The 22,986-nt window shown below is 35.3% G+C and overlaps 1 protein-coding gene across 7 annotated transcripts in view; it reads right to left on the reverse strand.

Annotated features, from left to right (window-relative positions):
* Nucleotides 1-22,986, reverse strand: part of CBLB (Cbl proto-oncogene B) — a 225,392-nt gene that overhangs the window by 198,194 nt on the left and 4,212 nt on the right. For all 7 annotated transcript variants that reach the window (XM_019665713.1, XM_019665709.1, XM_019665707.1 and 4 more), the window contains exon 3: nucleotides 13,514-13,764. In XM_019665713.1, coding sequence (XP_019521258.1) covers nucleotides 13,514-13,764 — 251 coding nt within the window. The remainder of the gene's footprint in view (nucleotides 1-13,513; nucleotides 13,765-22,986) is intronic.

Consider the following 22,986-nt stretch of genomic DNA (forward strand, 5'->3'; position numbering starts at 1 on the left):
CAAACTGCTGACAAATCCTTACAGCTATGTGAGGGGGCGCAACAATAATACACAGTGAGAACACACAGGCCTCTGTTTTCCTTTAAAGTCCGTTTCTAAGTCTGCATGGTTGATACAAGAGAACAGCAATGCCTTTCTTTAGAAGCCCTGTCTACATATTCAGAATGTCTGATGTCCCTTAGAACTGGTATGCGCCTGCCAAAAAAAAAAAAAAAAGCAGCATATATGGCAAGAGTACCAGATTCAATGGTCCAACCCTCTTTTAAGAAAAAGAGATGGCAGTTGAGTAAATACATAAATACAAGAACACCTTAGCTAAAATCTGAAAACTCGTTTGCAAGTTTGAAAATCCTTATCTGTATCAGGGAACCCCCATCGATAAGAACACAAGAGGATGACACTACTCGGCCATTTTTTATTTGTGCCCATGGATTTATGCACTCCCTGAAGAGTCGCAAATGCTGTAAGGACCATCTGCTGCACACAGCAAGCTATAAAGAGGACGAAGCGCTCTTGTCAATGGTATATGCCAAATGAAACTAAACTCTATTCATGTCGAAAGCATACCGATTTGGAGGATTCCCCAGTTGCTGAAAAGTCCTGTGTGTTCAGAGTCATCAATATAACATAGCATAGAAACAAAAACAGTCTTTGAAGAAATGTTAAAATAAGAATAAGAGGAAGTGAGAACACTGGTTACGAGCTCAGAAGGAGAACTAACTCAGTAGGAAAGCCGAGAAATGATGATGCTCATGGCCGCGTGTAGTTTGTGGGGACAGGCAGAATGGTGGCAGGCTGTGCTTTTCAGGGGGTTCTTTTACAGATGCTGAGGCTAACTGCAAGGACATTCCACTAAGATGTACTTCCAAACCATAGTAACTTCACCAGCTTTATCCAAAACTGTCACCACAGTAAGGACATTTTGTATACACGCCGAATTAAGAACTGCCTTCAAGTACAATTTCTCTATAATAAAGAACAATGGTATTACTACGCTTATGGATATTTTTTCCTCCTAAACTCAAAGGCACGCGTTGCCAAATCTGAAGAAGCTGCTATTCAGAGTTTATCTACAAATTCTAAAGGGTAGTCTCTCTGGACACCACCGGACACTTTCCAACGTTACACTTTCACTTTCTCCTGTTTCCAGGCCCCAAGATACCACAATCAAGGAATAAATCAGGATTTTCAAATAATCCTACAGCAATTCTAGAAAAATAATCGTGTATTTTTATGTGTGTGTGAGAACTGTGGGGCACTGTTCTGAATACTGTAGGAGAAGCACAGGAGAAAAAGTGATTTTTGCCTTTGAAGAACTTATAATGAGACATTTAAAATGACCTATTTTACCACCATTTTAAAAAGACAGAAATATTTCACTGCATATAGTGAAGTGCCACATGAAATGCCTTGATAAATGTTATCTATGGTCAGAGGGAAAAAAAGCTGTTTTGGATAGTGATCAGAAAATGCTGAAAGAGATGGGGGTGCTTGCAGAGTAGGAGCTTTAGCTCAGTGAGGACCTGCATAAACGGGGAGAGGGCACAGGAAGATGAAGGGAAAATGGCAGCATACAGGGTGGCACACAAAGGTCAAGTCTAAGAACAGCGATTAGGCCAATCTGAAAAGAATGTAAGAGGAGGGTTTCAATCCTTCTTTTCCTCCAAAGTCCTTACAGAAATGTATCTTTCTTGGGGATCCTTTAAAATAACTTACAACCGGGAATTGATCCCCACAACGGTGACAGAGGAAGCTTGGTACAGTGAAGAGAGTTCGGAACAGATCCAGGATTCTACTCCCATCTGTGCCATCTCAATAATCCCTGATAACTGTATACATAGAAAATGATTTGACCTGGGGATTCTAAGAGGAGAAAGGTCATCAGAAATACCCAGGGCATGTAAAAAAAATGTGGATACTCAGATCCCAAATGAGAAAAACAGAGGTAATACAGGAAGTCAGGGATCTGTACTAATCATTCCAGAGGATTAGAAAGCGTCAGCTGTGCATGGACTATGTAGGGAAGCCACTAGGCTGCATGACTGCCCAAGACATTAGTAACCTAATTTCTGTTAAAAAGTAAAAATTAAATAAATTAAAAAGTTTAAATCTATTGCATTTTAAAATTATCATATACATCAGAATGTTGACATTAGATAGGAAACGGGACTCTAACCGGGCTTTGGTTCTCAATCACTGACTACTTGCCATTAACATTTTATTGCCTTTAGAATATCACAATGGTCAGTAATTCATAAAACATTAGTTGTAGAAATAGCGGAGAAAAGAAAATCAAGACAAAGAAAATGTTTAACTTTATAAATGCCAAGTTTCTAAGTCTCCTGGAGAAGATTGTATCAACAGTGCAGTGGCCCATAAGACTTTTCAATAAAGGCCAAGATAGTAAATATTTTAAGTTTTGTGGACCATATAGTCTCATAGCAACTGCTCACTTCTGTCACTGTAGTCAGAATGTACATGTGCCACTGAAATTTATTTACAGAAAAAAGTGCAGACTGGATCTGGACCATAGGCTGTAGTTTACCGAATATTAAAGAGGGAAAAAAGTATTGTGATAAGTTAGCAACTTCAAGACTTTCACTGCTTTATAAAAACATAATTTTTATATATACAACTATGGGGAAAACAGACTAAAATCAGAATTATACAAGAAAAAACACACAAAAAAATTGGTACGGAGAATTTGCTGTTTCTTAGGACTTGAATCTATGCAAACCTACTTTAATCAGACAAAAGAGGCCTGCCTGACCAAAGTAGAGATCTTTGGTCAAATTAAAGTTTTCTGAAATTTCTGGAAAAAATAAACTTGACAGCTCCACATGTTGTTACCATCATGGAAAATCAATATACCCAATAAAAAACATTTAGAACAAAAACTGAAGTGTTTGCAGCAACTGCAAAATAAGCAAACATTTTATTTTCACTAATATAGTTCAGCAAAACAAAATATTTATGTAATCTTTCCTATTCCCTTAAAGAAAAAAACACCTCGTTCATCTAGAGAAATTAAAATCTTAAAAAATCACAGGCAACATTTCCAACACACATACACACATAGAGACATACACACACAAAAAAGGCATGCTTGAGAAATGAAGCTTTAAATAAACAATTCTGAATTTAATGAATATAATCTATCTTTTTTTTTTAAAAGCTGCATTTACTGACCATTTGACATACGATACTAATACTGGTTTAATGAAGATGAGAAAACACGTCATTCTCACAAGTATAAAGTGTACGAATTGTTCAAATGAGTCCGCCTGAAACACAACTGAAAAAGGGTTTACAATGCTAATATCCCTCAGATGCCAACAGCTGCAGCTCACACAAGGCAACTGGTAATGAGACATCATTTAGAAATACACCACATGTGAATATATACAATTCCTGTCAAGTCCTGTAACCTCCACTCCAGTTAGCTTCTTTAGATAGAAAATGGGGTTGGAATATTTACCTCTCATCTGAGGTGTAGACATTGATGACAAAGAGAGTGATATAATTCTTATAAAACATAATTTCAATCTTCCTTACCTACTCATTATTTGCTTTCAATTATTTGTTTCTAAACTCAAAGTTTTAAAGAGAATGAGGTAATACTCAGGGAAATAAAAAAAAAAGTTTGTTTTTCTCTTTTAAAGGATAATGAGTTTGAGATGAAACTGTCTTTTATACTTGTTCCTTCTTTTACATTTTTTCCTTGAAAGGCAACAAGAATAGAAAAACACATACACGAAAAAGTTTTCACTATCGTTCTGGATATCACATTGTTTTCAGGCCTAAGAAGACCTATGAGGAATGTGCTGGAGGGAGCAAGTCGAGTGGAAAGGTTCCAGGACAGCCTTTTGATCAATGACAGAAAAAGGACCAGCGTAGGTGGTGCTTTCCTTCTTTCCTCAAGGCTTGTAGCCTTAAAATATAGGGAGCTCCAGCAAGAATTCTACAACCATGAGGTGACTAGAATACGGATAAACCCAAATACGAAGCAAGATTACAAAGCCAGAAAGAGTGTGGGTGTCTGACAGCATGTTAAGAGATATATATCCCTAGAGATGTAAACTACTGTGGGTATTGTTACTTTTAGTCAAACACAGTTCCTAATTGATACAACTTATTTACTCAGTCTATGTTGATAAAGCACTTTTAAATTTTACCATCCAAAATTTGGATTAATACTTTAAGCCAAGAGTTGGCAAACTAAGGCCCAGCTGTCAAATTTAGTCCACCATGTTTTTATAAATAAAGTTTTATTAAAACACAGCCGTCCAAATCATTTACATATTGTCTATGTCTGCTGTCCTACTATAAAAGCAAAGATGAGTAGTTGCCAGAGACCATCTGACAGAGTCTAATATATTATCTAGCTCTGTACAGTTTGCTGACCCTTGGTTTAACCCAATGAACATTTCATTTTGAAAAACAATTATTTACTCTTGTTTAAACTAAAATCCTTGAATTGATTCTCTAAAATCTTAATTTGAAATCATACTTATAATACTTTTTATCTTAATATTAGAGACACAAGTGAATGTGAACTGTACCATTCTCCACGCCACCAACACAGAAAACACCTCCTACCTCCTTTTCTTGTTTGCAATACAGAAAACTTCATACAGATTTGATGATGTAAGTCATAATTTACTATTTTAAACTTCCAGAGTTTATCACAAAATAAAAGAATAAAACAGAAATTCTTAATCAAGGATCATCAGAGCTATTAATAACTTTTAATTAAATATACATAGTCATAGTATTAGTAATTTCTAAAGAGTGATGGCATTTTATACATTAAAATCAGTAAAAATGTTTGTTACATTATAACAAGGTACTTATAAATTCTCTTATGTCAATGTATATGAAAATTTATTTTTTTTATTTTCAAAGGAACTTTAATGACTTGTGAAATTGTTTCTAATAAAATTTTATGTGAAATACAGAATACAAAACTACAATTATACGGCTCTCCATAACACTCTGATCCTCAGGGAGTTTTCTATTGACTCCTTATATTCCTGGGTATGGGTCACACTTTCCTGTTTCTTTGCATGTCTTATAAGTTTTTTGTTGGAAACTTGACATTTTAGATACTATATTGTAGCAACTCTAGATTCTGTGGGGTTGCTTTTGCTATTTTTGGGGGGTGTTTGTTTAGTGGTTTGCCTGGACAAATTCTGTGAAGTCCATTGTCCCACTCACTTCCCCTCTTCCCCACCCCAGTGTACAACCATTGATGTCTCTGCTCAGTTTGAGTTCAAAATTCTTGTTATGTTTAAGCTTCAATGACCATAATTCACCTGAGTCAGCACATCTTGGTGGTCAGTCAATGCCTGGTCATGTCAGACAAACCCCTTGAGCCAGTGAGGCTTCCACCCTTTGCTAATGTATCTTTGTGGCCTGCAGGATGCATTGAGTTTGAGCATGAAAATTTGATTATTGATGAAAGTTAAATTCACAATGCTTTTCAATATATGCTTAAAAATTAATCAATAAATTAATTCACCATGCTTTTTATTATAAACCTGAAAACAAAACTACAAACATATTTGAGCTACAGGTCATTCAAAGAAATAATTTTAAGCAATTCTGTTTGGCATTATCTCCCAAATAAAGTTTTCATGCTTTCATAAACATACTACGGTGAGTTTCAATTTTCTTCTCCTCCTTAGTATAAATTTTACACTGCCTTATTTGTCACTGTTAGAGGTAGAATTGTGTCCTCTAAAAAGATATGTTGAAATTCTAATCTCAACCCTACCTATGAATGTGACCTTATTTAGAAATAGGGTCTCAGTAGATGTAATAAAGATAGGTTCATTAGGCTAGGCCCTGATCCAATATGACTGGTGTTCTTCTTCTAAGAAGAGAGGAATTTTGACATACCCACAGAGAGAACACCAGGTGAAGACAGAAACTGAAGTTATGCTGCCACAAGCCAAGGAATGGGCTACCAGAAGCCTTGGGAGCATCCTGCCCTGGAGGGTTTGGAGGGAGCAGAGCCCTGCTGACACCTCGATTTCAGACTTCTAGAATGCACAGCTGTGAGAGAATCAGCTTATCATTTTTTAAGCCACTCAGCTTGTGGTACTTTGTTACAGCTGACCTAGGAAACTAATGCAGTCACGCATCTGTAATTACATGATCACATGATCAGATGTTCACAGTAACACAGTTCAATAATAAACCTAAATTATCTTTCAGTTTAATCTGCTCCTCAATGGTTCACCCAAACAAGACAGGCAACCTCTACCTCTCTCTTTTTATTATTTGAATCGATAAGGGGGAACCTTTTGTAATGACCTCCTATGTGTTTCCTGCAAACTCTGTGTATAAACGCAAACTCAAACAAGAACTCATGCTCTAACAGTGAGTTTCAAGAGACCGACAATTAATATTAAAAATGGGCTTAGAAAACAGTATTTCTGAAGTACATTATTTCAAAACAGACACAAATACATTTTTATGACCTACCCAATTAGAGCTGGAAGCTAATCTGTTTGGATTCCTGGAAGCTCCACTTCTTTGTTAAATGGCTAAAGAGAAAAAGATGCTTCTAGGGCTAGATTTCCAAGCATTCTACAGGCTATAGGATTATCACTGCAGCCTGTCTGTTTTATAAACAGACCTTAATTTGGTTTTGCAAAAAACTGCCAAAGGAGCTTTCTTTAACTAAATAACAAATCTTCCACTTGAAAGACATCATTCATCAACCTTCTTTGTGGGAGTATTGTTATTATGAAACTAAAAACAGGCATTCTTTCTTAAGTGCTTCTGGATTTTAATTATCAAATTTGAATGTCACCAGATATTTACTGAAAGGAAAACATCAATTTTAATAAGCTGCCTTAAGACTGAAAACATAAAAGGTATTCAACCATAACGCCAAGTTCACTTGAGTCTTGTGAGTTGGCTTACTGTCTTATAATAAAATGCTAATCACTCAGGAATTTATAAACATTTGATAAATTCTAAACTGCAAGAAAAAAAATTCTCCAATTTTAAAATCAAATCAAATATCATGTGTTTATATTATCTCACTGGGAAGGAAATTAAATAAATTGCAATAAAACTTTTAATAGCTAATAAACCAGGAGTTAGGGGCTAAATGGTATTACGACAGGGCTGGAAAAAAATGGAAGTAAAATAAACAGCAAATATATTAAATGTAAACGTTTTATTTAAAACCAGTGCATTTCGTTTCAAGTTATATCTGAATAATTTGTATCCTTTTGTATTTTGAAAATATGCCCCAAAGAGGAAACTGCTGGGGAAAACCCCACTCACTTTTCACTTGCATGAAAATCAACAAGAAAATCATTTTGTATCTGGTTAGCAAAGCAGCATGGAGGGAGTTAGCCATAAAGTCCTTAACAGTCAAAGATTCTGCAAGTTCTCACCTGCCTACACTAACAGAGGTTCTTTGTTTAACTTGAAAACATTTGTCTAAATAACTTTCTTGTGGCCTCTACTTTCATAGTGTTAAAGAGCTAAGCCCCTTCCTTTCCAAACTTTAAAAAAGTACATTCACATCTCTCAGATGCTTGAAATGTGAATGAAAGCATTCTTATCAAGACTTAATAAACTTTTTAAACATTTATGGTAAGTCAATTTCAGGAAGATGTTCAAGTTTTCTAAAGAAAATTCCATTTCCTACATGGCAGGAATACTTCTACTTAAAAGGACTAACTACTATTTCTCCTCTGAATCCAAGTTCTATGTTACCATTTTAAAATATCAAAAATTAATCTTTTAACTCCTTTAGTCTTCCATTGAAAAAGAAAATATACCTAGAATGCACACAAATATAGAAACACATTAAACAGCAATTGTGCATGTTTATATTAAAACATTTAGGTTCAAAAAAGATCAGTAACCTATTTTGATTTATTTAGAAATCATATTTTTCTACTTGTAACTTGTCCCTTGTCCTCATGTAATGCAAAAAAAAAAAACAAACAAAAAAAAACTGCAATTTTCACCATTTGTAAATAAAGACAGAGAAATGGACTACGTTAATTTTTTAAATGTAAAATTATTCTTAAAATGAATATAAACTATTTCCTCTCACACATCATTAAATAATAGCTATTTCATAGAATAAATGGAATTCATTCAATAGTGCGCAAATTATTTATAAAAGACGTAACCCTAAGATTAATTTTCCTGCAAATGATTACTGTAATAACAAAAACAATATTTCTACTATAAACTACTACTGAATTTGAAAAATTATTTAACAGCCTAATGTATCAACAGCAGCATTAGTCTGAAACAAACTACATCTTCCCTCCATGATGTTGAAATATCTGAGCCAAAATATATTGTGAATATCCAGAAAATAATTTAAAGGCTGAAAAAACATAGATCGGAGTCAGGAAACCAACCAAGGTTACAGAGAACACTTGGAGCAGAAATGGGATCAGACCCTGAGATTCCTGCCTTCGGTTCAGCGGCACTCTCCTCATATCCTTCTCACAGTGCCATTAACCTGTGAGGTCCAGTAACAATTTAAAGTATTACATGAAGCTCAAATTGTGCAAACAGGAGAACCTCTTTATGTGGTTAAATTAAAAACCTTTGAGGAATTTCAAAACTACTTCAATGACCAAGTAATCAACACTTTTTGTGTTTATACAAATTTAAGCATTTATATCAATGCAACATTATTCTTTGGCCAAAGTAATGGTGTCACACAGTTTATGAAGAAAGAACGTGGGTTTGTCTGCAGCTTTGTGTTTTGTTGTCGCTTTTATCGTTATTATTGTAGCGAATATTTTCGATTCATCTTTTAACTTAACCATGTGTCTTTAATGTTCTTGGTACACTATCTCATGAATTACAACACAGATATAAACAACAGGCATAGTGATGTGTAGTCCTTCAGGGGGAAAGGTACTTCATTAATGTAACAGGTTGAATACATTTTTCTTTTTTTCAGCCAAATGATCAATAGAGAAAAAGGTCTTTTCCTGAAAGATTTTAAATAAATTAGTTCTCCTAGAACTAATTTTCTGATGCCAAAATACTTTAAAAAAAAAAAAGAAAAGAAAAATCTTAATTGGAATGAATATTACCATCCAAGGTATGCAAACTACAATTTGTTTTCTACAACACATGTGCATAAGAAATGGTCCAGATCTTTGAAATGACATTAATAACACAACATTTATGTATTACTCTCTGGCACAAATATTTCAGAATATTATTTTCTTCACAGACGGTTATTAAACGCAGAACTATTTTCCACCTCAGCTGACTTTTGATTTTGTTTCAATGGCTGTAAACCAGAGTGGGGGAGGAAACAGAATGGGTTGTAGCCCTCTGGTTCACTGAAGCAGTTCTAAAATATGGAAAATGTGAATATCATTAGGCCATCTCCACAGTGTGTTCTTAAAATCATTGTCCAACACCAGGCCTTGCCGAGCCAGTGATTAATACATAACATTTCACATGAAAGAGTAAATGTTACTATCAAAATGGTTAACGGATGAAACTGCCAGTCAAACCACTGAAAGCAAGTCACCGCCATTGGTGGCCATCAGTGTTACCATTTGTTGGCTATAACTACCTTCACGCCCATTTTGCTTTTGCCACTGAAACTAAGCAACATGATAGAAAGTTTCTCCTCTGGGTGCCTGAAACTACTATAAATTCCACCTTCTCTACAAGATTCCCAACCCCCACTCCACACATACACACAAAAACTGTGTGTATGCCAAAAATCACTAAACTACTCTTCCCAGAAAGACCACCGCAGAATAGTTTAGACACTCAGCTGGAGAAGCACCAACTCAGTGTGAGGTTCAATTTTTTGTAAAGTGAAAAAAAAGAAGAAAAAATTAAAAAACAAAACCAAAAAAAAAATGGGAAAAGTGATACTAGAGAAAGAAGAGGTTTACTGTAAAAGTCAAACAGGGCTTGCAGCCTGCCTCTACCAGAAATCATTCCACCCATTCTCAAAGCAAGAGGCTAGCACCGTGGGCCCTTATTATCTATTTCAGTAGTAAATAAATTCATCCAACTATAATTTTTACCTCTTGCCTTCTACACAAGAAATACACTGCGTGCCTTTTGCTATATTTATATTTGTTTTTATATTTATCACATTTATGTGAAATTGCTTTAAAAATTCAGGCTACTTATTATATGTTAGCAATCAATTAAAACACAGCTAGTACAAAATTGATACCTGAAGTTTTCCCATTTGCCCTTACATGTAAAACAAATCCACAAAGAAGTTTATTTTTGATATACCAGGAGCATTAAAATAAACATTTTAATTCAAGTACTCATCCAGCACATTCTTCAATAAAGCACCAACTTACTAGAGGCATTACTGGTTTAGTCAATTAACTCCAAATTACTACTTTTACTATTACTAGCCTTCATGTAGCTTAATACTAATGTCCTTAGTGACATTATTTGCAGAATAAAAAAAGATTATTCAGAGAATTTATAATATTCCCAATAAGTAGTTTGTCTTTCATGTTAGATAAGAGTCATTCTACTATATAGAATGCTGCCAAACAACCATGAGAACATTCCAAGAAGTTTCTTTTCTATTTTATAGAACAAAATGCCCAAGAGATCCATGTACAATGGCATGCTTTAGCCTCAGTTTGCATTTAGAATCTTAAGAGAAGCTGGAAGTGACTGTGTAAACATATATTACTACCAAAAGAAACATAAACCAAAAATCTATGTCCTTGTTACAGTGTACCAAGAATGGTACATTATGAATTATTAGATATTTATCAAAGGGTAGTTTTGCATAAACACAGTTGGCAACAGAACACTATCAGAAAATGGGACGTAGATGACAGTAAAATCCAATTAGGAATATGCTATACCAGCATAGAAACTAATAAACTTTGTCTTAGGGTTGAATTTAGGAGTGACAAAATTTACTTGGACACTGACAGAATTTAGAGTTGCCTCAATGTGATCAGTCGGTATCATGAAATCTATCACCATCTGTGGAAATCGACACAAAACCAAAATTTACAGTGATTTCCCCTATGATATGGTCCCACATAAAAGTCCAAAATATCAAAATTTATAAATGAAATGGTTGTTATAAGACATCTAGTGAATTTGAAAATGTTTAAAGTTACCAAAGAAGATGTAAAAGTGGGATACATGTTTACCACATCATATATTACTACATCCAATTAAAACACTGTATCAACTCCAATTCCTAGACCTAGAAGTTACACACCTTCTCACTGCCCTGATACCCTAAAGCAGCAGTTCTCAACCTTCCTAATGCCACGACCCCATAATACAGTTCCTCATGTTGTGGTGACCCCCAACCCATAAAATTATTTTCGTTGCTACTCCATAACTAATTTTGCTACTGTTATGAATCATAATGTAAATATCTTTTTGTTTTCCGATGGTCTTAGGCGACCCCTGTGAAAGTGAAAGGGTCGTTTGACCTCCCAAAGGGGTCGCGACCCCCAGGTTGAGAACTGCTGCCCTAAAGTGTAAAGTATAATGGCTTACTTTGCTGGATCAGGAAGAATTTCAGGGCTACAAAACCTGAATATGAATTGTAAAAGGTATTTCTAAAACAACTTAGTTTTATTAGATGGATGGAAGAACTACAAAGTGAAAATATGGTTTTAAACATAAACATCTGACTTCCCATAACACTGGCCATTCTTGAAAAGTCTGTAAGACGAAACAATCACTATATGTTTCTACGTTACTTTTGGCTCCTTGTGGCAATTCCCCCTTAGTAGTGCAGGACAGTCTCAGAGTGTTAAAGCTAAAAGGCAACTGGAAGATTCACCACCTACAAAATGTGTAAACTTGGTCCAAGAATATTTAGTGATGAGCCCACAGTTACGTAAGTGGTTAGACTCCTATGATTATGTTAGGGTTCATCACTAATTTAGAGAGCAAATTATAAACAAGTAAACATTTATGCCATTTTACATCTGGCAGAGAGTTTTTCTATGTTTGCACTTGATGGTTTTACTTGCTCTGGGTTATTTGGCTGGTATTTAAAACTTCAGAATCTACATACCTAGACAACTGAATTTTCTCTTATACAATCTTATGTTTCATTAAGCTAGTTTTTCCCAATCTGAAAGAAATATTAGCGGTTTCTTAAAGGTTTTTCTATATGAAAGGAAACTAAAATCCAGAGAGGTTCAGTATCTTACACTGAAATTCAACTATGTTAAGATATATATTTAAATTAATACTGTGTTTGTTTTTCAGTTTGGAAATCTAAATAGGCTATCACTATCAGTGAATATTCTAGATCTCTTTAAAATATCTCAGAAATGACAAACTCTATTATGTTCTTTATTGGGTTTAAGATAGACCATAAAATTTAGCACTGAAATAACCAAACAACAAACTTTAATGAGAAGTCTGTAAGTCAAGATCTCTGGCTATAAAATAAGGAGTCAGTTGATGTCACTTCAGTCTTTGCCACCCAGTCCAGTTTCTTACTTAACAAAGTATGGGAATCGAAGCTAGATCTCCCACCCACATCTATCATATTCAACCAAGACTGTGTCTTAAAGACACTGTCTCCAGTATCCAGTGCTCATGGATATGGAGTAAGAGGAACTCTCATTCGTTTCTGATGGGAATATAAAACGGTACAGCCACTTGGAAAGACAGTTTGGTGGTTTCTTACAAAGCTAAACATAGGCTTACCATAAGATCAAGCAATCATGCTCCTAGGTATTTACTCCAACAAGCTAAAAGCTTATGCCCACACAAAAACTAGCATGTGAATATTTATAGCAGCTTTATCAATAATTGCCAAAAACTGGAAGCATCCAAGATGTCTGTCAACAGGTGAAAAGATAAACTGTGGCACACCCATGTAATTACTTGTTTAGTGATAAAAATAAATGAGCCATCAAGCTATTAAAAGACATGGGAGAACCTTAAATTGATACTGTTAAGTGAAGGAAGCCAGTCTGAAAATATTACATACTGTATGATTTCCACTATGACTTTCTGAAGAAGGCAAAACCATAGAGAGGAGCACAGGGCATTTTTAGAGCCGTGAAACTAGTATTCTATATGATACTGTAATAGTAAATACATGACATTATACAATGTCAAAGCCCATGGAACTGGGTAACACAGAGTGGACCCTAACATAAACTGTTCATAATTCTGTATCAATATTGGTTCATCAATTGTAACAAATGCACACACTATATAAGCTATATAAGATATATAGGAATAACTGGCACATGGGAACTCTGCTTTCTGAGTAATTTTTCTGTAAATCTAAAACTGCTGTAAAATATAGTGTCTATAAAAAAATAAGAACAGCATCTCATGAACTAGATATTATCCTAAATATATGTAAAACTGTAAGATTTAAATAATGTGGACAGAGATTACACAAATGAAATGACATTTCCCCCCAAACACATGGTGACATTTATGCTGCCTGTGAAGCAAAAAGCAACATAAGTGACCTTAACACTAAGAGAAACAAGGTCTGAAATATTCTTACCTGTCCTGTGACTGCTCTTCATACATCCTCTCCTTGCCTTCTTTAAAGAGTCTTATTGCCCGTTTTGACTTTTTCATTAGACTATCAATGTAGATTTTAAAATATTCATTTTCACTGAGTTGGGCAAGTTTCTGGTTGTCATCATATTTACTCAGTATAAGTCTCAAATGCTGATATGTATCAGGTAAAATATCAAGTATATATGGTGGGCTATTTTTCAACTGAAGTTTGGGATTTTGGCACAGTCTGACCTAAAAACAAAGACAAAAATAAAACATAGAAAATTATTTCATAGAAAAACTGAAAAACTTAGTGAACTATGTACTATTTCTTCACTTTACCTAATATAAATTTGGATCTTAAAATTACTTACATCAACAAAGAATCAACAAATATTTGCATCTATCTTAATACAATTTGAATCCTGTTTTCTCCTCCCATTCCGTTTTTTGTTTTTTCTTTCTTTCTTTTCTTTTTTTTTTTCTTTGTCATACCTTTATTTTCAACCCCTGAAATTTTCATTATCTCTTCTACAATGTCCACTGTTCGTGGCTTAAGAAAACTCCAGGGTGTCAATTAGTGTATACCACGAACAGTCTCTTTTTCAAATAAAAAATGAGGAAATGGGCCTCTTCTGCTGGTAACCAGTGTCTCATATTTATGTATTATTTCATTACATTGAACTCCCAGCTAAAATGCTTTCATGGATTTTAATTAATGTTTGAGTATATTATTCCTAACCCTGAAGAGAAAAAACAAAGAGGCGCAATTTTAATGAGTTATTAAGTAATAAAAGGGTGTTAGGTAAGTATGAGTCTTTTCCACCTCCCCTATTATCTCCCATGCCTATAAACATGTGGCACATAACAGTTCAGTCATTCCCTCGGGTGCCACCCAACCACTGGGGCGTTTATGGCGCCTGCAGAACTGAAAATACCTTCTGTTTGCAAGACAAGCTAGTAATTCAACTTCTATATTCACTTCCACATGTTATGTTCATGTGACTTAGTCAAAATTAACATAACACATCTCATTCTTACCCCTCAAATCAGGACATTAGGAACCAACAAATTAATTTTTTTAATGAAATCTTAGGAAACTGCACAAAACCATATGAGTACTTAAGCGTGGAGGTGCACAATCTTACAAAAGGCAAAATGTACACATACAGGCATATTTACTGAGAAGCTAGTGAAGTGTAAATTTGAGGGTCCCACAGATACTTGCTCTCTTCTAAGGCCTTGATTTTTTTTTTCCTTGGTAAAATTTTCGAGAGCAAGCTATTTTAAACACAATTGGTGAAGATTCCTGTCTTTTTCCAGTATGGCTCTCCTTCCATCACACTTAAGCTCCTGCTGAGTGGCACTGGACTAGCCATGGGAATTTTTGGAATCTGGCTAACTGAAATTTGAGTTGGAAATACATTTAGTTTGGTTTTAATGAAGGTACATGTGAAGTACACAGCCACTTCTGGAACTAAATTATTGTCAGCAGTTGATGAAAGAATGGCTTCAAGAATATTTCAAGTGCCCATGGTGCTGACAGGCCCAGATAGCAGGAGGGTCCGGGTCAAATCTGGTCATTTGAATGTGTCCGGTGGCACCCAGAACGGGAAGGACATGTGTACAATGGAAGAGAATCAAAGTATAAAATGCACAGAATCGAGATTCTCTGATGTTTATGGATTTGTCAATTTTTTTTTAAATGTGTAGCTTGTTGTGACTCTATTGTTCTAAAAAATTCCACTTTCACACCCAATTTTGTATTTGTACTTTTAAATTTTATTTTTATTAAAAGGACCCCTCCATTTTTCAGGTTCCACAAAACAGGTATCCACTGCTGGGTACTCATAAAAGTGCCTGGGCCAAACAGAAAGCAGTTGAAAAATAATAATTCAAGAAGCACAAACAAAAAAAATCAAGGAAACAAATGAAAAAGAAAACACTCTTAAACTTGCTATCTCACGTGCTTTCTTTAAGAAATAACCATATCGTGGTTTTGTGGGTAGAAAAATCTTGCTCAAACTATCGACCATTTCTCATACTAGCTGAGGACAATTTCATACCTTCCTCCTCTTTGTTCCTAGAAGAGAATTATGTAGCATCTAGAACAGAACTAACAAATGGATTTCCAGAAGGCTTGACTGATTCCGGAATACTTCTTATATATATATTATACATAAATAGTATGATTATATTACTTCCTTATTTTCATGATTGAACAATACTAGTATTCAAGTCAAGAACCCAAAAGAATAGGCACAGTTTAAATACAAAAACTTTATTTTGATCTCCTGAAAAAAAAACGCAAAGGTTCAGACCGCAAATAATTTATTAAATAATGCCAAATTTTTACAAAAGTATAGTTAAAAGAGCTGAAGGTTTTTTTTTTTTACACTATTTTTGTGACACTGATATAATAGAAAAGTTCCTTCTCCCCTAAAGACTGATGAAGTCACAACTATGTCAGTGATTTAACAAATCCTGGCTAATATACAATATAGTTTTTCAATTTCTTAACACTAAGAAATAGTACCACAAGTATGCACAAATTTCAAAAATATCACTACCAACATCCTACAGCAGGCACAGTTTAATTCACCAACATAAAACTTGGTACAACCTGTCACAGATTGATAAGTTATTAACTTGTAGGGCAGTTTCAAATTCATTTCCTCCACTGGTGAATATTTTAACTGATAAATAAAAAATTTCTCCCAGATATTTTTTTCAGACATTCCAAAATAACTGTTCTTTAATATGTTCACACATTTTTAATTTACTCTTCTCTACCTGACCTTTTTCTCATTTGCTTTATTTGAATCGTAATTCTATCTGGGAATTTATTGCTTTATTCAGTAACATGGTTTGAATAACTACTATATACCAAGTACTGAGCTTTGTGCCAGGAAATTATAGATGACTAGAACATACTTCCTTCCTCAAGGAGTCTGGCAGAAGAGACCTAGCTCTCTATAATTAACTTAGGAGCAATGTAATTCTTGCTCTAAGGGATCTTCGTAAAGATCCTGTCCAATCCATTCATTTTCAGATAAAGAAACTAAGAACTACAAAGATTAAGGGACTATTAAAAAGTCGTTAATCCAGCACAAGAGCCTGCATCTTCTGAATCTCAGGCTGATCTTTCTAACTATATCACAATTTAATTAGAATCAAGCATGTAATTAATGATCCCTGGCTAAACTCATTTACATTTTTATTTTATTCCATTTGCAAATTTACATGAACTTTAGGACCCATTTTTTTAATTCTACAAACGTTTGTGTCAGGCATTGTTTCAGGACCTATACAGGAAGACATAAATCACAGGCCTGTCCTCCAGAAGTTTTCTAGTGAAAAAGGCCAGTGGCTTAGAAAAGAATTGCAGGAGAATTTGAGTACTGTAGAGTACCAAGTGCTAGAGGAGAAATGACGCAGCTCACTCATATCTACATAGCAGGGTCAACAAAGGCACACCTACATTTGAAAAAAATATATTCCAGGCAAAGGGGTGTACAATGGCTTGAGAAGAACCAGAGGGTAGAGTGTGGAAAGAGAGGAGGCAATGAGGTCATTCAAAGAGGCAGGGGCACAAAAAACCCATCATGAGTGGTATAAGTAGATCTAAAACAGGCTACAGTCAGTTCATCAAGGCACTTACTTACAGGTCACAGTTTTCTAAAATTGCACTTGAGAACCGACTGGTGCATGAAAGGATTGGTTCATTAGCAACGTTACTCTTTGCTTCTGAACTAGAAGGCAAAACACTTGGTATTGGAATTAGGCTAAAAATGCCATTACAGTCATTGACGCAAAGGATTTTAGAGCTAGCTAAAGACGACCTTGGACATCATCACCAAAACCAATTCCCTCCTTCTGACATGACAATACTAAAACACAGAAACGGAATCTAGCTGAGTTTACTGCTCAGAACCCTGACGTCTGGACTTAAGAGCCAGGTACTCTCTCCATAAACAAATACAGCAGGTAATTGTATACTGTTAAGTGTATTTAAAGATTTCTAAGCAGACCTCTCTGTATATGTCTTCATTGTTTAACATACATAAAAATATGCCTAATCTATACAGACTATGTATGTAGCATTTCGATAAATACATGAATATGTATTCACTATACATAAATATACATTCAACCATATCAAAGCAAAGGCACAAATATAAACACAGGATTTACTAGTGCTACAAGAATTGTCAAAGCCATTAACTATTCTTGAAACACTCTTGCATTTTAAAGAGTTTCCTGACCATGCCCTAATTAAAATTTCCAGCCAAAAGGTACCAACAGAGGTATTAGGTCACCTAACATATTTATTGCAAACAAAGTTCAAACCAGCCCTTAAAACTAAGAAAGAAATTCTACCGAAGCAAATGGAAACTTCAACAGTAATGAACTGTGTCTATGCAATAGCCGACTTGCGTTATGAAACACACCTCCCTTCAAGGAGCATTCAGTTATATTAAATCAAGTAATGTACCTGCAAAGAGAAATATCCTATTTTTTAAAGACAGTACAGAAAACCTAAAAGAATCCCTTCTTTGTGTTCCTCATGTAAATGTTGTAAAAAGTTCCTCATTGCAGTTATACAAAAGTACATCATCATGATAAAAAGCATCTATGAGTTTTTTGGGCTCTTTCCATTTTAATTCAGCAAATCATCACTAGTATACAAAAGTACAAAAATACATACAGCAGAAAATGTAAAAAGTATAAAAATACAAAACTTTCTACAAAACAAGGTAAGCTTATAAAATTGGTTATGAGTATAGTGAGTGTATCAAAGTAGGATTTGGAGGAAACTAACAATCCCTTTATGATTTTCAATAAGTTTCTTTAGAAGACTGATGTAAGAGGCACCATTAAATAATGGACTCGCTGTAATTAAAACGGCAATTGTGTATTCGTTTGTTCACTATCTTTCTTCCAAATAAGAATGAAACTTCCTTGAGAGTGGAGAACCTATCTAATCTCACTCGTCTATCTCCATCACCTAATGTAGAATCTTGAATATAGATGTGCAATAAATATTTAATGAAGGGAAGGAGGAACAAGAGGAAAGGAACAAAGGAAGAACCTCTGAGAAGAAGTAAGATCAAATTACAAATAGGATATCTATAATATATTGAATAAACCTGCCTAAAAAATTAGTACAAAGTTTGGAAAAGAATTTGATCATATCAAATATAGGAGGTAAATATCCTTTGGATTTACTTCTCATGGAAAGAGGTAGAGTCTTATTATTCCATGGAGAAGTGTGCTTGAATCTTCTCACTGTGAACATAGACATTAGAGTCTATCAAACCTATGATGAGGCCTTGACACTTACTAGTTTTACAACCATGTACCAGTTTCTTCTTCTGGAAACGCCTTGGGATGTTCTACTGGGTTATCGGGAAAGTCATGATGTATTTTTCTATGTTTTTCAACACAAAAATGCGTCATGACCCAATAATTCTTAGGAGAGGAAACGTAAAGTGTTCTGCACAGGACATGGCACACAGTTAGCACTCATTACTCTATAGTATTTCTTCTCCTTCCATAGTTTATATTTTACCACAACATGGCAAAATCATGAGAATTAGACTAAGGGTACTAACCACTTTGTTGGGGATCATTAAGAGCTCTCTTAGCTCCTAAAGTTCTTCATACTGCATTCAACCTTTTAAAAAATAGTCTGTAATGTTTTGTGTAGGAAAGCAGCAAATGAAGCAGAGAAGCCCAGGGCATTCCTCCTGGTGTGAAATACAGTACATCGGTACTCACTGATGTGAAATTTTTTAACAGGTAGAATTAATAAATATTTTTGTTATTGCTACTGGAAGATAATATGAGTGAGTGTAACAATTAAATATTAATATGATAAAGAGCTAAAAGTTTAGTTAGATATTTTCAAAACGCTTCTTTCATTACTAGGAAAAACATCAGCAATTACAAACACAGAAAAACATCAAAAACCCTTAAATTTTTTAAAAAACTCTTAAATATATGCCCAAGCAGAGTAGATACAAAGAGCATCCTTGCATCATTTAAGTCACAGTATAGTTACTAAGATGACCCTGATGTACAGGATGAGAACTGATTTCCATGTCAATGTTTTACTTATTTACCCACTTAATTGCTACAAGACCAGTTAAAATATATATTGTTTACTCTATAACATACTATTTTAAAACATGGGTTAAACATTACAAATGTTACACCTTAAACCACTTCCTGACAACCCAACAAAAAATATTCAAATTCCCTCAAAAATTCTCTGTATATTTCCTTCTTTCCCTTTTGTCTAAGTGGAAGTTAGTTATCTACCAAGGGTTTTTACTCTTTCACTTCTTCTTAGCCTTTCCTTCCTACCCTTGGATGCCATTTTATCAACTATTTCTACTTCCTTTACATCTTAAATCATTTCCACCAACATCCCTTCCCCTCAATCTACAAAGCTGTCCTATAGCACCCACCACAAAGTTACGCTCTGCTCAAACCCTCAAGCTACCTATCGTAACTTTCTTCCTTCACTAGTTGCTGCAGTTTTAGAACAATCTTTAAATAATCCACACACTCTTTTTAATCTAGCCCCGTCACATAAGTGAAACTACTCGAAAGGTCAACAGTGGCCTCTACTCATGAAATTCAATGACTTCTTAAATTTTCATCCTGCCTTGTTTTCTCCACTTGAACTCAATTTTCTCAGAATTTGAAACCATCTCCTTATTGAAGCTGTCTCTACCCAAAAAAATCAAAATGCTCTAGTTCTTTTCCTACCTCTCTTATAACTGTTTTTCGAGGGATTCTTTTTCCTTCACTGCTATCTAATTACAGATGTAAGATGACATACAACCAAAAATTCCAATCTCTGACTTTTTCTGACTCTCACCAACCACTCTGCCTTGCATATCTCTTGCTGTTCTACAGCTTGAAATGCTGCCTCTCTAGGTATATCTACCAAACATATGTCTCTAGTTTCCACTTCTCTCTTGAACTGTACATTCAATTTTCTGACTTCAAAATGGATTTCTCTCTGGCATGTCGAACCCACCATGGCCAAAAACAAACTTATCATGCACCAACTCCCAAGCTTCCTCTTTTCCTTCCTGTGTTCCTAATATCGTTAAGGGCATCACTGCCTTCAGAGTTAACTAGGCTGAAAACCTCAAGAGTCACTTTCACTTCACTTTCTCTTTCATCTTGTCTCTGAAGGGTCACCAAGGACATGTAGATTTCACCTCCAAAATGCCTCCCATATCTGAACCAACGCTTGCCTACCTCCTCTCAGTTCCCCAGCTTAGCCCTTCATTATTTCCTGCCCAGTCCATTTTAATTCCTCTTGATCATTATTCCCACTTTTAAGTTTCTTTTCTCTTAATCCCCTTTTGTAGAGCCGACAGAATCATCTATCACACCACAGCCTTGACTTTTTCTCACTCTGCTCCAAGATTTTAATGGTTTTATGTCTACAAAATAAATAAAGTCCAAATTCCTTGGCACAGTGGTCAAAGCCTCTTCATCTTCCTCTAACTTACCTTCTTTCACTCCTCAGTCTCCCTTCACCCCAACATTCCTTCAGCCTGATATGTCCTCCATCTCACTAGAACCTAAAACATCCAAGTTAACAGCTGGAGAGTACCTCGAACATGTTGCATTCTACACCAACTTTTCACCCTCGGCAAGCAAGGTCCACCTTTACCTCATACCGCCACAGTCCTTACACCATATTAGAGCACTACTACATATAGTCATTTATAAATCTCTCTACAGTTGGAATATGACAAATGAATCGTGAACTCAATTGACAGCATATAAAGCAACTCTGTAAGAAAGTAAGACGTCGATTCAAAATCTGAATGGTTAAAATTTTATACGAATTAAAAGATTACTAACTGATTAAGGCTTCTGCTAAATGTATGCCCTATATCATAAGAATAAACCAAGGTTACTCTTGGGAGGATTCCTCTCAATCTTTATCAAAAGCTTTTCCTAGAAGTGACAAGTAGCATACTGTGGAATCACTTAATTTAGTTAAGTGCAAATTCAGAACCTAACTCAGTACTAAACAAAATTGCCCAGACACTTAGCGTGCTATCATCTATCCAAGTCTACGGGACCCATGATTCTGCTAACACATAACTACTTCACTGAGGAAAAGGAAATATGTGAAGAATAATTCAAATAAATAATATTCCCTGTTCCAAGGGCCCATGGAAGACGATATTCTCAAACCCAACAAATACAAACAATAGGCATCCAGAACCTAAGTTTTATTCCACATGCCATGTTTTTCCCAGAAGTACGAGGAATTCAACTTAGAAAAGAAGCCTTACTCTTATTTTTTTTAATAGTTCCATATAATCCAAGCAACTTCGGTTGACAAATTTTAAGATATATTATGGTCACAGTAAAACTAGAAAGATAGAGAATGAATTATAGTCCAAGCTTGACAAATGTACTAAATGTACTGAGGGTAAAAGGCAGCAAGGGGCTGTCTGGCATCCCTTTTTAAAGGCTTTTAAAACTCCTCCAGTAATGCAATTTCAAACAAATGACAAGGACAGCAAGACAAAAATGTAGGCAGGTACTCAACTTGCTTTGCTCTTTGGCATCAATTAATTATTTTTTAATTTCCTGAACAGCCACATATGCTCAGTACATTTGGTGTCTATTAGATAGAAAACTTTTTCTTCCACTTTCCATCATCACCTGGCTAAGACGCTTGTGAAAACCATGCTCAGGAACCTCACATTAATAAATCATCATTCCTCCCATGCTGATTAGCAATCATTTTCTTACCCTCCTCACCTCAGCATTTCCAATGAGAGTACAATAATACTGAAGGCAGTGGCCAGCAGAGCCCAGACAGACAACTGTCTGAACAGTGGCCAGAAAAACACGGTGGTCGTTCTCTGCTTTGCCCTGGCTGCACTTTGTATAGTCTGTATTACAGCCCTTTCCGCGCTCCATGGCAATCATCCATTTATATGCCTGGCTCCATGCTGGTCTCTGAATTCCTCGACAGGTCAGGTGCAGAGTATCTAGCTTTGCATCCCCAGTAACAAGCACTTAGTAGGAACATAGTGGGCTCTCAATAAATGTTTATTATGTGTTTCAGAAACAACATCTCGGCAATAGCTTTAGAACAGACTCCACATTTTAGGGGTATTTGAACCTGAGTAGTAGTTCTGTCACTGTACCCAACAGACATCCACTGACTTGAAGAGTCTGGGGTCAGCTACTGACTTACACTGACACATCCAGCTAAGGCCAAAAAATATGTCTACATGGGATGCTGTGGAGCATGCTACTATTCTTTCTCTCAGTAAATGTACTATGCTAACTGTATACAACTAAAGTTTTGTTGCACAACCCATTACATCTGGTAAGGAGCTCAACTGAGCAATTACTCCTTCCTACTCTCAGTGACCTTGTATAGCAAGCCTACCCACTGAAAACATAACAAGTAGTTGG

This window comes from Hipposideros armiger, unplaced genomic scaffold, assembly GCF_001890085.2.
Source record: "Hipposideros armiger isolate ML-2016 unplaced genomic scaffold, ASM189008v1 scaffold_448, whole genome shotgun sequence".
Taxonomy (NCBI): Eukaryota; Metazoa; Chordata; class Mammalia; order Chiroptera; family Hipposideridae; genus Hipposideros; species Hipposideros armiger.